Raw genomic sequence first — 13885 nt, 5'->3', positions numbered from 1 at the left:
GGAACAAAAAAAGAAAGAAAAGTAAATGAGATTGTGAAATGAAGTTGGCACCGCCCGTGTTGCTTCATTCGACGTCCGCAACCTAAGTTTTCGCCGCCGCCGACATCGAAGTTTTAACCACTGCGATGAATTTAAGTCGAATGCCACGTTCGATGTAATCGAACATGGCGTTCGATAAAAAAGAAAGCAAAATCCCGTCTCTGTGAGTGTTGAGCAAACAGACACGTCGTCCGTGTTTGTTGTGTTCTCTACTCTACATGACGGCGCTTTAAATATTCAAGAATATCATATCAACAAACTCTCATTTTTAGTTTTAGAGGTGTTTTACAAACCTCGTTTACGGACGCCACATCAAGTGTATAGAAGTAGCTGCAAAGCAATGAGATTGTTTTGAGACTTTCCAAAGCATTTTTTTTAATATATGACATTCAAATGAGGGATGCGTGGTCCTTTCAGCTTTTGGTGTTTAGTCTTAACCACGCGCATCTCAATTATGGTTGGTGCGTAGATTAATAAAACTTGGATATTATTGCCTCGCTTAACAGCCTTGGTCTCGTCCGCATACATTGAGCTGCTTGTGCATCAAGAAAAACGCAGGCCGACACTACAGCGTGCATAAAAAAAAAGAAAGTCATAAACAAATTTGGTACAACTTCGTGAAAAGATGAGGGACCAGTTCAATAGCTGTAAATGGCTTCACGCCGCGCGATAGCGTCCGTATGTTTCTTCGCGTTGTCACCGATTGTTTTTGTGAGAAGCTGCGTCTCAAGTAACAAAGAAAAATAATAACAAGCTTATGAACCCTGTTCACGTTTGCGTTCATGTAACGCACGAATCGAAGGTTTCTTCCGCAGCGGAATGCAGCAACGCGTTAGCATCGCATCTTTCGCACGAAGCGCGGCCGCTTGTTTACATGGAATCCTTGCCGGTCGGATCACTCACTGATTTTGTTTTCTCGCGGCTACCAAGATGGTGGACGTAGTTCTCGGCGGGTTACTAGGTGGCGCTCTACATTTCGCATATGGTCTATTAACACGAGAAGAGCAACAAACGGTAGAAAACTAATTCTTATATAATTGTAAACTCCATGTAACCATGCACTTTTTGGTATATTTTACTAAGTATTTACAAAAGTACTTCAATATAAAATAAGTTCTGAAAGTGTGTTTAAAGTGGGGTTTCTCGACGTTTTTTGTAATTTATTGTACATAGCAATAATTTAATCTTTTCTGCAGGTCTTTTGAAACATTTGTATAATAAACAGAACAAATTATAACACCGTAAGTGCCTTTCAAAATATTAACAGTGGTGCAAACTATCATCTCAAATCTTGTCATTTTCCACGCTCGTGCTTCTCAATTTTGTGTCTGCAAAAAAAGAAAAAGAAATAGCTACAAAGTTTATATATGGCGGAATATTCCTCCCAAGGACATGGCTAACATTTAGTTTTTTATAAATGAAAAAAATTAATAAATAGTACCCAAATCATATTTTCGTGACACGTGACTTTTTCTAAGAATAAAAGAAAAGCAACTAAAGTGACGAGAACATCACACAACGTATGAAAAATAAGTTTTGTCCTGTCCTTGTACTTTTTCTTGCTTTATTTTTAATCTTGTAACATTACCAGCATGAGGTGTTTTGTCCAGTGGCTTTTTTTATTGAATGAAATACCAAAAAAAAGCTTTCATAAATCAGAATTTAAAAAAAAAAAATATATACAACAGTCATACATGAAGTTGAGCCTTATTGGAGACACAGCAAAAAATATTTTTTTTTATTGTGACTTTTTGTTGAACAAGAGAGAAAAGAGAAACAAAGTCAGAGGAATATCCTTTTGCCAATTTTCTATTTTCCTTAACTCTAACTTTCCCATGGCCCATAAACAATGTTATGATTTCTTATGTTGAGATAGAAAATGTTCAATACCTTAACTTCAGGATGACATCAGTCTTCGGGAACCTTAAAAAATAAGCCAGAAAAAACATGGCACCTACACGAAGCAAGTCGAGTTTTTCTTCAGACAATTGGTATTATCTTCAAGAATTGGAAGGCGAAGCTACATTTTCAAAGATTTTAAAAGAAATCTTTGATCTTTCGAACGCCGAACGCTGACAGAGCCATCCGAGTCGGGCCTAGATCCTTGTTTCGTGCTTCTACCGAAGGGGGCGCGACAACCTTTGCAAAGTAAAGCCCCCAGTATGCAAGGGCTTCATTGCAAAGGGCTTCGCTTCATCTTATTTAGACACAACATAACTATCTGTATATGCCAATACATATATACTCGTTTGTGCATTTAATGCCGCTTATTGTTTAGATTGTTTGTATTTTGTGTACCGACGTTTCTGCGCGTGCTTCGATTGCTGTTTTTAGTTTTTCTTTGCTTTTCAAAATGTATTTGTGGTTACCGCTCCTATTGAACTCCTTAATTGGACTAATATAATATCATGTCAAATAAAAATAAATAAATAAATAAGCAGTGAATCGTCTACCAAAAGAGTCTTGTTCTAAATTTACTCCGGGGAAACTAAATATGAGACAATGAGTTTTTTTTCTCAGCAGAAAAATGAATGCCAATTCTTTAGTAAAAAAGAGAAGACGCGATCGTATATATATATATTTATATATTGCTGGGATAACTCCAATCAATCGAACACTTTGGCACAGCACCTTTTAATTAAGATTTTAATTTCACCCGAAGGATTGTAAACATATAGTAAAAAAAGCGCAAACGGACACAAGGAAAAGTAGAAGGGACACAGAGACAGCGCTGTTTTAACTATATGTTTACAATGCACCACCGACTAGCCTACCTCCAAACATTACTGCAGTCACCCGAAGAATTCTGAGTCCATCTGAAATCATCTAGAGTTCATTGCTGTGCTTTTGGCCGTCTTCGTAGACCTTATTTAAAAGAAGAAAAAAAAAGCATGAGAAAAACGCTTTTCCTATTCGTGTAATGGTCAGTGAAGTTGTTTAGATCTTAGGATTGTGCACAAGACCTTGGAACTTGTCATCGATAATAAACTCTAGACAGTAAATTCAACTGCAATTGTTATATTACAGCTGTTTCGTAGAAAACACGATAAGATGCTTTTTTTTTGTCCAAACCTCGTGTCTCTTTATGGTGTCTACGACTTGTTCAAAGTCCATTTCTTCCGGTATCATAGTGCACGTGGCGCCGGAGCAGATGACTCTCAGGATCATTCGGAATCCGACCGGCAGGGCCACTGAAAAGACTGTCCCCACAGTCTCGGTCTTGTCGAACATCATGCTGAGCCTGAGTTGGAATAAATCGAAGAGGAGTTGTGGTGTCCCTCCTGGGTACTTGAAAATGTACGCCTTTTTGAGTGCGTTTGCGAATAGTCACCTATGTTATGCTTGAACGGGTTGAACCCACGCGAACAATCGAGCTTGTCGTTTAACACTATCCGATTCCTTTTGTTCACCCGTGAACAGAAGGACTTGGATAGTGTTAGTCGACAAGCTCGATTGTTCGTACCACCTGGAAGCCGCAGAATACCTTCCTGCCTGAGAAAGATGACATTTAATGATTTTAAGAACACCCGTGTTCGCGCTACTGTTATTCGCGCTACTGTTTTATTTTAAAGTATGGTGACAACAACGTCGGGAAAACACAAAAGAGAAGACACACAGTAAAATGGTATCGACATACACTCTAAGAAATACCTGCGCGTCTACATACCCGCAAAACACTCAAAGAGCCAATCCCTGCGATCTACGAAATCAGCTCAGCGAATGATCACGCGAAACATGCGATTAGAGAATGAAGTCTGGGCTGTGGCATTACGCAATGCGAAGCATTATGCTTGCATCGCGTAATGCCACAGCGCAGACTTCATTTTGAGGTCTAAACAGATGTTCCGCCTCATCATTCGCTGAGCTCATTTCATAGATCGCAGAGATTGGCTCTTTGAGTGTTTTGCGGGTAAATAGAAGCGCAGGCATTTCTTAAAGCGTACACTCGAATATATCAAGCCTGAACTCTTTACTGAAGATGCCATTAAATATCATGCACGCCGACGACAAACTTAGAGATATTTCCCGAATCACCCTTTGCCGCTTTCCGCAAGCATCGAAGCCAGGGGAGAATTCATTCGGTGGCTGCTGTCTTTGTCCGAATACCCCTGCCTGCTGCGTTCTTTCATTTTGGCAGCTTATCGTATTTCGAGCTGCGCAGCAGCTTTCTTCATTAATATTAAACAACGTATTGACTGCAAAACTTCTGACGTGCTACATATTATTAACTGCACGCTGTACAATATGCAATTTGTGGGGGGAAACTAAAAATTCCACGAAGGAGCGATTTTATGGCCACACGGACATTGTAAGTAAGGAAAATACACCAGTTGCTAAACACTAACTCTGACGTATACCATAGCATCAATGCGCATCTAAAAGTTACCATCGTGGAATGTACTTTAAAAAAAAGATATATAATACGTAAAAATAAAGAGTTATATTACATATCGAAATTTAGTTCGTTGGCTCCACTTAGCATGACCACCTCAAAGGGAAACCTCCGTGGGTTGTTTTAGTCTTCTTGTTGATTCAGGCAAACCTCGATCGCGTCGCGTAATGCCGGGGAAGAAAAAAAGATAAAGAATAAAAAGAAAAAGGGAAAACAAAAAAAAAGAAAGAGGAAGAAAAATTTTTTTACATAATTTTAAGTTTTTTTTTGTTTTTTTTTTTTAACGGGCCGAATTTATTTAAACTTAACGCTTCCACCGGGGAGCGATCTGTGTCTCCACGCCGCTGGCGTGTCCGAGTTGTATGGCTTCCTGCGTCTGTCTCCTCGCCGGTGCTCGGTGACTGCCGTTCCCTACGCTAATGTTTATGGTTTCTTCTGGCGATCCGCGTAGTTGTGAGTATGTACTTTTTTTCTTGGGTGGGGGTGGGCGTGGGGATAAAGGCAATGCCGCCATTTAATATATATGTTTGCGTTCCCTGTAGTCGGGAAACGAGTGTAAGGGAGGAGCGAGCAGGCGGAGTGCTGGAGAGGAGAGGAGGAAACCTCCTCCTCTCTTCAGCATTTTGTCTATTTCCTCCTCCCCGGCCAGAAAACTTTTCTTGACCTGTCACTGACTATGGACACTGCAAACACCAATTTCCTTTTTTTTTTCTAAACATATTTACGTATTGTTGCAAAGTGGCCCGCTGTGTATGGGTTTGTTTTTGGTGTCGACGTGTGTCTTCATACTTGCTTTACTCCCCCTCTTTCTCTCTCTCTTTCGATCAACGAAACATCTTACAACTTCTATTATCTTTTCACTTGAAAAAGAGCAGGCTCTGCTCGAAACGTCGAATAAAAACTTCTGCTGCTGCTCACAACTTTTTTCTACGTCTGATACTCTCTTGGTGAAGCATTGCGTATTAACACTTTGGAAAAGCAGAAGAATACTTGAGGGATGAAACAACTGCAGTACAATATTCTAAAGATGAACTTTTTTTTTGTGAAGTGGAGTGCGGAACATATGAATGATTCTATGAAACGAAAAAGTGGGTTCTTGAACGCAGAAAAAAATTGAGGAGTTTCGCCCGGAATACCCGGCGTTATCAGGGGTTGGATTATACCGAATGACGAACTAAAGGATCCTTGCGAGACGCACACAAAGAATCCTTAATTAAACAGGTCTCAACCAGATCAGCACGCTTTTAAACACACTAAATTTTCAGCGTTACAGTTACTAGTGTCAGTGAGCTCGATCATTTAAAAAACTGCCGCAAGTTCCACGGAGTAACTACAGAAGATATCAACACTACTTAGTGTGCTAAAACAATGCACACTGAGTGACTACTTTAAGATTAAGGAAAAATGAATGGCAGTCTAGATGTCTGGCAAATTTCTTGTTTGGATGTGTTGCAATTTGTACATATATTTTAAATATGTGAAATAATTATCACGTAAAAGTGTATTCTTGATCTTGTGGCAAGGCTTACCTGTAAGGTTGCAGTCCAGCTACGCAACTATAATGTTTCTTCAACTGCCTTTGGATTGCCCGTCGTCCCCGACGTAAAGCACAGAGCGATCAAGTCCTTCTGCGTGTCCATCACTGGGACCTCCACAAACTCCGTCTCTTCCAAGTATTTAAAATTTGTTACCGAAACATGTCCTGGCTCTTTTCCCAACGAAAAGAATGTCTGAAAAGTGTAAATCCTCACCTGAAATCACGTGGACTCACACTACCGAAATTCCACATGCATGTGGATGCAAGTCTGGGCTCAAGAAACTGGACTATATCAGACTATACCTACCGTGAGCAATGGCTGACGGTAGAGTTTAAAACCTCCATGGAGGTTCGTGCTTGCTACTGCAGTAGCAAGCACAAACATTTTGAGAGGCAACTACATGAGCCGCCTTTCACGCTTCTCTTCCAAGTGCCACCTGCTCTTATAACGGGGCGTGCGCCCTGGAGGCCAGTCAGAGATGGCGCGTACCGATAGAAAGTTTTGTCGCGACATCCGGAACTTGCGCAGTATAGGGAGGTTTCACGAAATGCTTTAAAGAGTTAGCGTTATATGGCTAACCAACATCAGGAACCACGTAATTAAGCACGAATTGTTTGTACAATGATGTCCCGTTTATATAGACACCTCCTTTTCCGCAGAAAATCGTCCATAATGTGAGTTGTTCATATGAACGAGACAAAAATGCATGTATTTTCCCAGTTTGTCCCCAAAAACGGTGTCCATATAAACGAACTCGTCTCTGTTACGTCACGGCGCGGTGGCGGCTCGTCGGGCGCACTTCCGGTCTGGGGCTGTGGGCGGAAATCCCCATGTGAGACGTGTATTCCTGCGTTGTTTTGAAAGGAACCAGACAAAAAGCTGCCTTCTCGCCAAAACGCCGTGGCTGGGGCTGTACCAAAAGAGTCGAGAAAGGTTTGAAGGTCAGTTTTTATTAGGGATGCCGCGAACCACCCTAGGTTCGAATTCGAAAGGTTTCGATATTTTCGAACCGAACTGATGTTCGAATTCGAAAGGTTTTGATATTTTTGACCGTACGGAGGTTCGAATTCGAAAACTTCGCAACTTTCCAAAATCGTGGGGTTTCCAAATCGAAAAGTTCGAAGCTTTCACGGTTTCTAAAAGTTCGGGTTCGATTATTTCGAGTATTCTTTTACTTGAGGTTCGATAAATTCGAAGATTTTGAACTTCCCTAATTTAAAATTCGAGAGATTCGAATGTTTCGAACTTCTTTGGATCCAAAATTCGAAAAATCGAACGTTTCGAATTATTAAAGACATAAGGTTCGATCAATTCGAAGATTTCGAATTTCTTTCTACATAAAGTTCGAAAAGTTCAAAGGTTTCGATTCTCTTTTAAGGCTAAATTTGAAAAAAAAAACAAAAAAAAAAACTTCGAAGGTTTCCAATTTCTTTGAAGTCCAAGTGCGCAAAGTTTGAAGTCCGGTTTTCATGTTCCGCCCCAGTTTCAGTTTCGAATAACGTTTTCACGCCTCACTGGTTTTCACGAAATCAGGTTTAGAAAAGTTCGGGTGTGATATTCAGATTGCGCGAAGTTGGTCACGCAATTAAATGAGACGAGGAGTGTCCCGGATGTGCTGGAGTATTTGCCAGTGCAGTGTGACGTGTGACAATAGATCAGTAATTGTGACCGCCAGCCCGGGGTGGTCATTAACGTGCATCATGAAGTAGTGATCCTACGAACGCACTGTTTAACGATACTCCTCCAGTTCGAAACGGCCAGGGGCAGGCAGGTGGTTGAGACTCAGAAAAACCTTGAAGTGATCTGGCAAACTGCCTTCCTACCCCCTTGCACGCTGGTAATAATTCGATCTAACGCCGCCCGAGTGACGCTGGCAAATAGTAAGTTTAGTTTGTACATGATGCAAAATCTTGAGACTGGGAATGAAATTTTGAAGAAAAAGTGTAAGAAGGCAGAAAGAAGGGGACAGGACAACGCCTCAAACTCAGCTTTGGTCTGGTCGCGTTCAGTGGGAAATGCTACTGCTAGGAGCCGGACCGTGGTGCCAGTGTCTTGTCTCACGCTTCCAATAATGAATTTGATGAATGGTTAAGATTTATATGTTAAAATATGAGAACCAAAGCGAGGAATCGGCGCAGCATTCTCGAGCCATTTAAATATGATACGGCGCTCGTCATTACTGTCTGTGTAAAAATGGCGTAATATTATTATTTACGCCGCATATATTATGTTGTCGCGTAGCCAGACGTAATTGGTTCTTCGGCAATTTGAGCAAAGTTCAAATACCTTGATGCATTCCTCTTCAAGTTTGCTTGGAGAAAGGTGCGCTGTCGTTTTGGTTGTGAAGACGTGGCTAGCTTTTCCATCTCTTAGTTTTTGAAGGAATTCACCTAAAAACAAAAAAAAAAAAGAAACCTGTTTTTACTTCAATGAAACACTAACTACGTCGCCGTAAGGTGGGAATAGCGTCACAGAGCAGCGATCCTAGACGCAATAAAAATCGATGCAATATCAGACGCGAAAAGTAATGATAATTGAAATAGTTTCATTAGGCGTGGTGGTCGTTAGAACAATGATGTGACATCTTGGCTGGTATCAACGTTCCTAGATCGACTAGGTTGTGGAATTACCGCGTAGGGTTGGTACCCCCTCTGCCAATCAAGCCCGCCACCCGTCGCTTAAATCGCCATCAATAGGCTGCGTTTAAAAACTGTTTATCCCAGAGCACGATGAAGCGCCACCTATAGACAACGGCTTCTAAACCTGTGTATTCCAGAGAGTACACGTACTTACCATAGCAGACGTCCCCAAAACGGTGGCGGGTCGAGTGACGGGAGGTAAAACTTGGGTGGAGAAGGGGCGGGGGCTATCTGCTCGCGGATGTAAAGTCTACGGGCAGTTTCGTAACTGAGTGAATCTAGCAATGTTGACAGGCACTTACCTTTGTCAGACGCTGGATCAGATGGAATGACAATGCCCCCGGCAAGCACTATGGCGTACATGGCGATGAAGCTTTCCACCGAATCGCCCAAATGTGCGAGCACTTTGTCTCCGGGCTCGACACCGTGACGCTGGAATCCAGCGGCGTATTGCTTTAACTTCTTGAAGAGTTCGAAGCACGTCACCTGATCTTCACTGCATACCTGCACGGGTAAAATATGAACTAAATTCAAATGAACAGTGCGATATGATACAGTAACCATATCTGCGGGTGTGCACGTCCAGCTGGTGATCAGATGATCAGGTGTAAAACCTAAGCACTACTCGGCTCGGGTTATTTCAGCCTATACTTCCCAGTGCACAGTTTATCATTTACATCATCCATTGATGTTTCACGCCACAGTGTCAAAACTACAAGGTATGACAGTAATACTACCAGACACCGCATATAGGCATGGGCCTTTCGTACGTGTAGCACAAACTACAGTTTACAATCCTTGCACCCTTAGAATATCCTGCTATAAATGGCTCCTGAAGAAATCATTAACAAATGCAGAAATTTTGAAAACAAAAGAAAAAATCTTCGTTGAGATTTGACTTTAACGTTTGCATTTCCTATTATATAAGCATTTTGTTCGTTCGTGGGAGACGAGGGTGGAAGACGACGGGGCGGGGGGCACGTGGCAAGCGGTCGGCCGAGAAGACACGAGCTGGAGCCGGACAGAGCGTGCTGCGCGAGGCTGGAGCCGAGCAGGAACGATGGAGCCGGTCTGGCCTATGGCCAACCCCGGAGCGGTCCACCAGCGAGGTTCGGACCAGGACCGGCGGGAACGGCGAGCCCTGGCCATATCGGCCTAGGCTATGACGACCCCGAAGTGGTTCCGCAGCGAGACTATGGCTGTGATAGCCCGGAACAGCTAGCCTACGCAGCGCTGGCGTGGACAGGAGATGCCCGGGTCTAGACACGGACTCCGACTGCGAGCTCTGAACGACGGGCGACAACCAGGGTCGGTGGGCTCGGTGTGCCGGCTCTCGATGACGCTCAACCGGGAAGTACAGTAAGCCCATTCGCTGTCTTCTCGTTGTGTTGTGTCGCTCCTTGGGAGACGAGCGAAGCACAGACTGATCGGGCGGTGATTGATATAAAACGACCCCATGAGTTTTTCTTTTGTTTGCATTGGCAATGTCTCATCAAAGAGGCTGCCTGTGCAATGAGATCCCACATGCAGTAAAGCTTTTTTTTTAAATAATTCTTGATACTTCAAATGTTTGAAACGGATAGTTTCGACCTGTTTTTAATCCCCAGTATATGATTTAAATAAACACAAAAACGTACGGTGGATTTGCATGGCATTAATTTACGTTCTTCAAGACTTTTCCAGCAGATTTTTGTTGCTGTCCTAATTAAAGTAAAATCTGCTCCCCAAGCGCACGAATATGATCAGACAAACTTTAATTATTTTGGGACCACATTTACGTTTTTTGTAATATTCTCGCCAGCTTGTAGAGTGTTCTTAAACCGTTTTCTTTACACCCATATAAAAATCTCCGAGAACTTTTACGCAACAATTTTTTTGTAAAAGATATCACTATCCGTAAGAATATTTTTTCTGGAAGAGCAAAAAATGCTTTGCCATTACACGAACCTCTTCCGCAATGGGAATTTAAAGTGGGGTTTATACCAAATACCGTTTAAAAATCGGCGGACGATCGCATTGTTCGCTCGTTAGAAGAAAATTCGACTGAATGTCCTTCAAAAGTTTTAGGAAGAACGTGTATTAGTTAATATGCTTAGTTTTGGTTTTGAGACTTGCCCTCTTGTAATAAAGCTTATCTTAGCTCACTGATTAGCTTTGGTTTCCTTTTCGCATAATCTTCAATATGTAAACCGGTGCTCAACATGCATGTAAGTTGAGCTTCGGTTTAAATATTAAAATTTATGCGAAAAAGGAACACAAGACAATCAGTAAGCGGAGATAAACTTTGTATACAAAAGGACAAATCCAAAACAGACAAAGCAAATCCCCAATAGCGCGCTGGTGAGCAGTCAGTTGGTTTCATTGGTCCTGCATTATGTTTTCAATGAAGCCCGCGAGCGCTTTGCTGCCAGCGTAAAACGAGAAAAGAGTCGCTGCTACTTACTAAGGCTGTTTTTTTACCGTATTTCTCCAAGCATTCTTTAATGGCCTGGTACACAGAAATTCTCGGTACTGATCCTCCGGCGTACGGCGAATACAGAATGCCATTCTCAGAAGGGGCCTTAAGCGCCATTTCTTCTTCTAGTCTCTTTTTGTTCGTTGACAGGTGAGCACTGGTTTCTAGGTCGGCTCTGTAATGAAACACAGTGCGCTGTAATAGGGTTTTACTGCTAATGTCACCGTGTAACGCCATTCACAGCTTATAAAAATTGCGTAGGAAAGGCCTACTCGCAATATTTTAGTAATTAGCTAAATTATACACGTCAATGTGATGAAAAAATGCACAATGTTACGAATATAAAGATAGACCAACAAGAATAGTTTATCACGTCTTCATCAATGAAACACTGACCCCCCCCCCCCCCCCATGTTTTCTTTTCTGCCAGACGATTTAATATGGTTGCTGGGTTCGAGACTAAACTATTTTTTGTACACTTCGTAAAATGACCATCTTCTGTGACGTGTTTTCTCCAAATGCTCACGTGAGAGTTTCATTCCTTGTGACTTACGTTACACGTCGGTACTTCGAACTGGTAAGCCGACCTTGTTTGTTTTTCATCTCACAATGTTGAACACCAAGACCGAGAACTCCCGGATGCTACTTACCTTGCCTTGTTTACGCGGTGACTGACCTTCCCTGTGTGCGCGGTTGAGTTTCAAGGTAATCTTCCATTCATACAGTTCGCAACTGCTGGCAGCAGTGGCGTACGCCAACTCTCCTGACAAATTAGTGTGTGTGTGTGTGGGGGGGGGGGGGGGTAACACAAGGAAACAGAGAGATAAAACAAAGCTTGGGACAGTATGACTTCGTGAGAAGTGCAGCACGCAAACGAGCTGGTTAGAAAACATCAGGATCGAACACCCTGAGACTAGGAACTTGCTCGGTTCTCGTAGTTTTGACGAAGAATATCTTTGCGGATGCTTGTTGTCGGAAGCGTGTCACGTCTGGTCAAATCTTCGCAACGTCATGTTCTTTTTTTTGCTTGTGTCCCAGAAAAACCGGCGTCGGTGGCGTCCTGATGGGAAAATCCTGATTGGTCGATAGGGTAATGACGTCACAGTTACATGACCTCGCGCAGGAATTTTAAACACCCCACAACGCTCATGTAAAACGTGACGTCACGTGTGGAATAAAAGTGATTAAAAACAGGACATGTAATGCGAATTGAACGTCGCCGCATGTCTCAAATGATTTCATTTCGTAAAATAACTTATTTGCCGTAAAGAGCAAATTGAAGAATTTTAGGCGGGATGCGAACCCACGACCCTTCGGTTGAGAGCCCAGACCATGTCCGCCGCACTTCCGCGTCACTGGCAGGAAGAGCATGATAAGTAAATCAGAAGGCCATGCGAACGAGGCTCGATAACGCTATCGCGTTCCACTCTTAAAGGCGAACATTTGACATTTGACTCGTTGTGGCAATTAGCCCTCTGTATTATATGCCCCCCTGGTTGTCAGGTACACAGACCGCATTAGTGTGCCTTTTACGAATGTTTTAAATAAATCTGGCCGAATTAAAATCAAACACCCTATACAGCCGTATAGCTTTTTTCACCTATCCTCGCCACTTACCTAGGGACCAGGACTGCCAGGTCACAGCTCTCACTGAAATGAAACGGAAAGGGTTATTCACTCCTACAAAAGTGGGCTTTTCACTAACCCGTAAATGATTGCCTGTCACATGCCACCAAGCCAGCATAGTGCCAACGACCTGCAGTAGCAACGGGAGCCGGTGTTAAATCAAAGACAACATGTGCGGGTTTCCAGTTAAATGAACATCGGGTCTTTGACCCGTCGGCGATGGCACGGAAACACGATCAGAACGTTGCGTATGGGGAAGCTTGCCTCCTGATTAATTGGGGCGTATGTTTCAGTTTACTTTCAGACTGGGTTACAGGAAAGTTGAAGACGGACCTCAACGTAAAGAAGTGCGTCCGTGTTTGTTTTACTCGAAGAAAAAATAATAAAATGGACGCACGGGACCAGTTGAAAGGGGAAGTGGTTCCGAATGAATATTTAGGTATCACACTTTCAGCTGATTGCGCGAGGTACGCGCAGATAGACTATGCTGGTGCGAGGGCCGGGCGAGCCATTAGATTTCTGCGCTAAAACATAAAAAAAAAATTGACAGCCATCTTTGACTTTAAAGTTCTATAATGCATGAAACGCAGTATTTAGGAGCGAATTGTTTCATCTGTTTGGTAGAAATTAAAGAGTCGTTCCAAAAGTAAATACCTTATATTTTTACGATTTTTTGGGCAACTGAATAGACCTTTCCGGAAAATCTTACGAGACCTTGCAATGGGTAATTGTGGGCCTGTTTGGCTGCACGCTTGTGCAGGCTCGAACGCTTCGTATATCCTGGTAGCGGCACAATTCATTCTGTCTTATATTCGCCTCGAGATCGAACAGTGTCGCCACCGCGCGGCCGAAATTGGAAACGCGCGAAAGCGGGGATACCGCCGTGCGTCGTCTGCTACGAACGCACGCTCAGAAGCGTGGATCTCGACGACGCAAGCCCGTTTCCGGCTGAGCTTGACATTCCTTATTAAATGCTTTGTTTTTGTTGCCGTTTCTTCTTACTAAAGGTTGTGTTGTATCGTTTCCCATGCGTAGAAATTCAGCAAAGCGATTATTATTACGTCGGAAACTTCCATAATCTTAGTGTGTTGGCTTGTATACAATCGCTGGTCCCAAGTATTTTTGTTATCTCACACACACCGTGGCTTTCATAAAGCATTGAATTTTGAATGGGTTTCTGGTTTGATTAGAAAAT

General features: G+C 42.7%; 1 protein-coding gene across 1 annotated transcript; it reads right to left on the bottom strand.

Moving 5' to 3' along the window:
• Positions 1–8181: 8181 nt before the first annotated feature.
• On the bottom strand, positions 8182–11181 carry LOC121836615 (long-chain-fatty-acid--CoA ligase-like). The gene is made up of 3 exons (XM_042291569.1): positions 11053–11181; positions 8912–9113; positions 8182–8360 (listed from the first exon to the last, which is right to left on the bottom strand). Exons 1-3 carry the CDS (start codon positions 11179–11181, stop codon positions 8182–8184), a joined length of 510 nt encoding a protein of 169 aa, XP_042147503.1.
• Between the last annotated feature and the right edge of the window lie 2704 nt (positions 11182–13885).

Source organism: Ixodes scapularis, unplaced genomic scaffold (assembly GCF_016920785.2).
Source record: "Ixodes scapularis isolate PalLabHiFi unplaced genomic scaffold, ASM1692078v2 PGA_scaffold2__306_contigs__length_199485367, whole genome shotgun sequence".
In the NCBI taxonomy this organism is placed as follows: domain Eukaryota; kingdom Metazoa; phylum Arthropoda; class Arachnida; order Ixodida; family Ixodidae; genus Ixodes; species Ixodes scapularis.
Note: the sequence above shows the minus strand (reverse complement) of the source record. Positions and strands in the feature narration are given on the sequence as shown.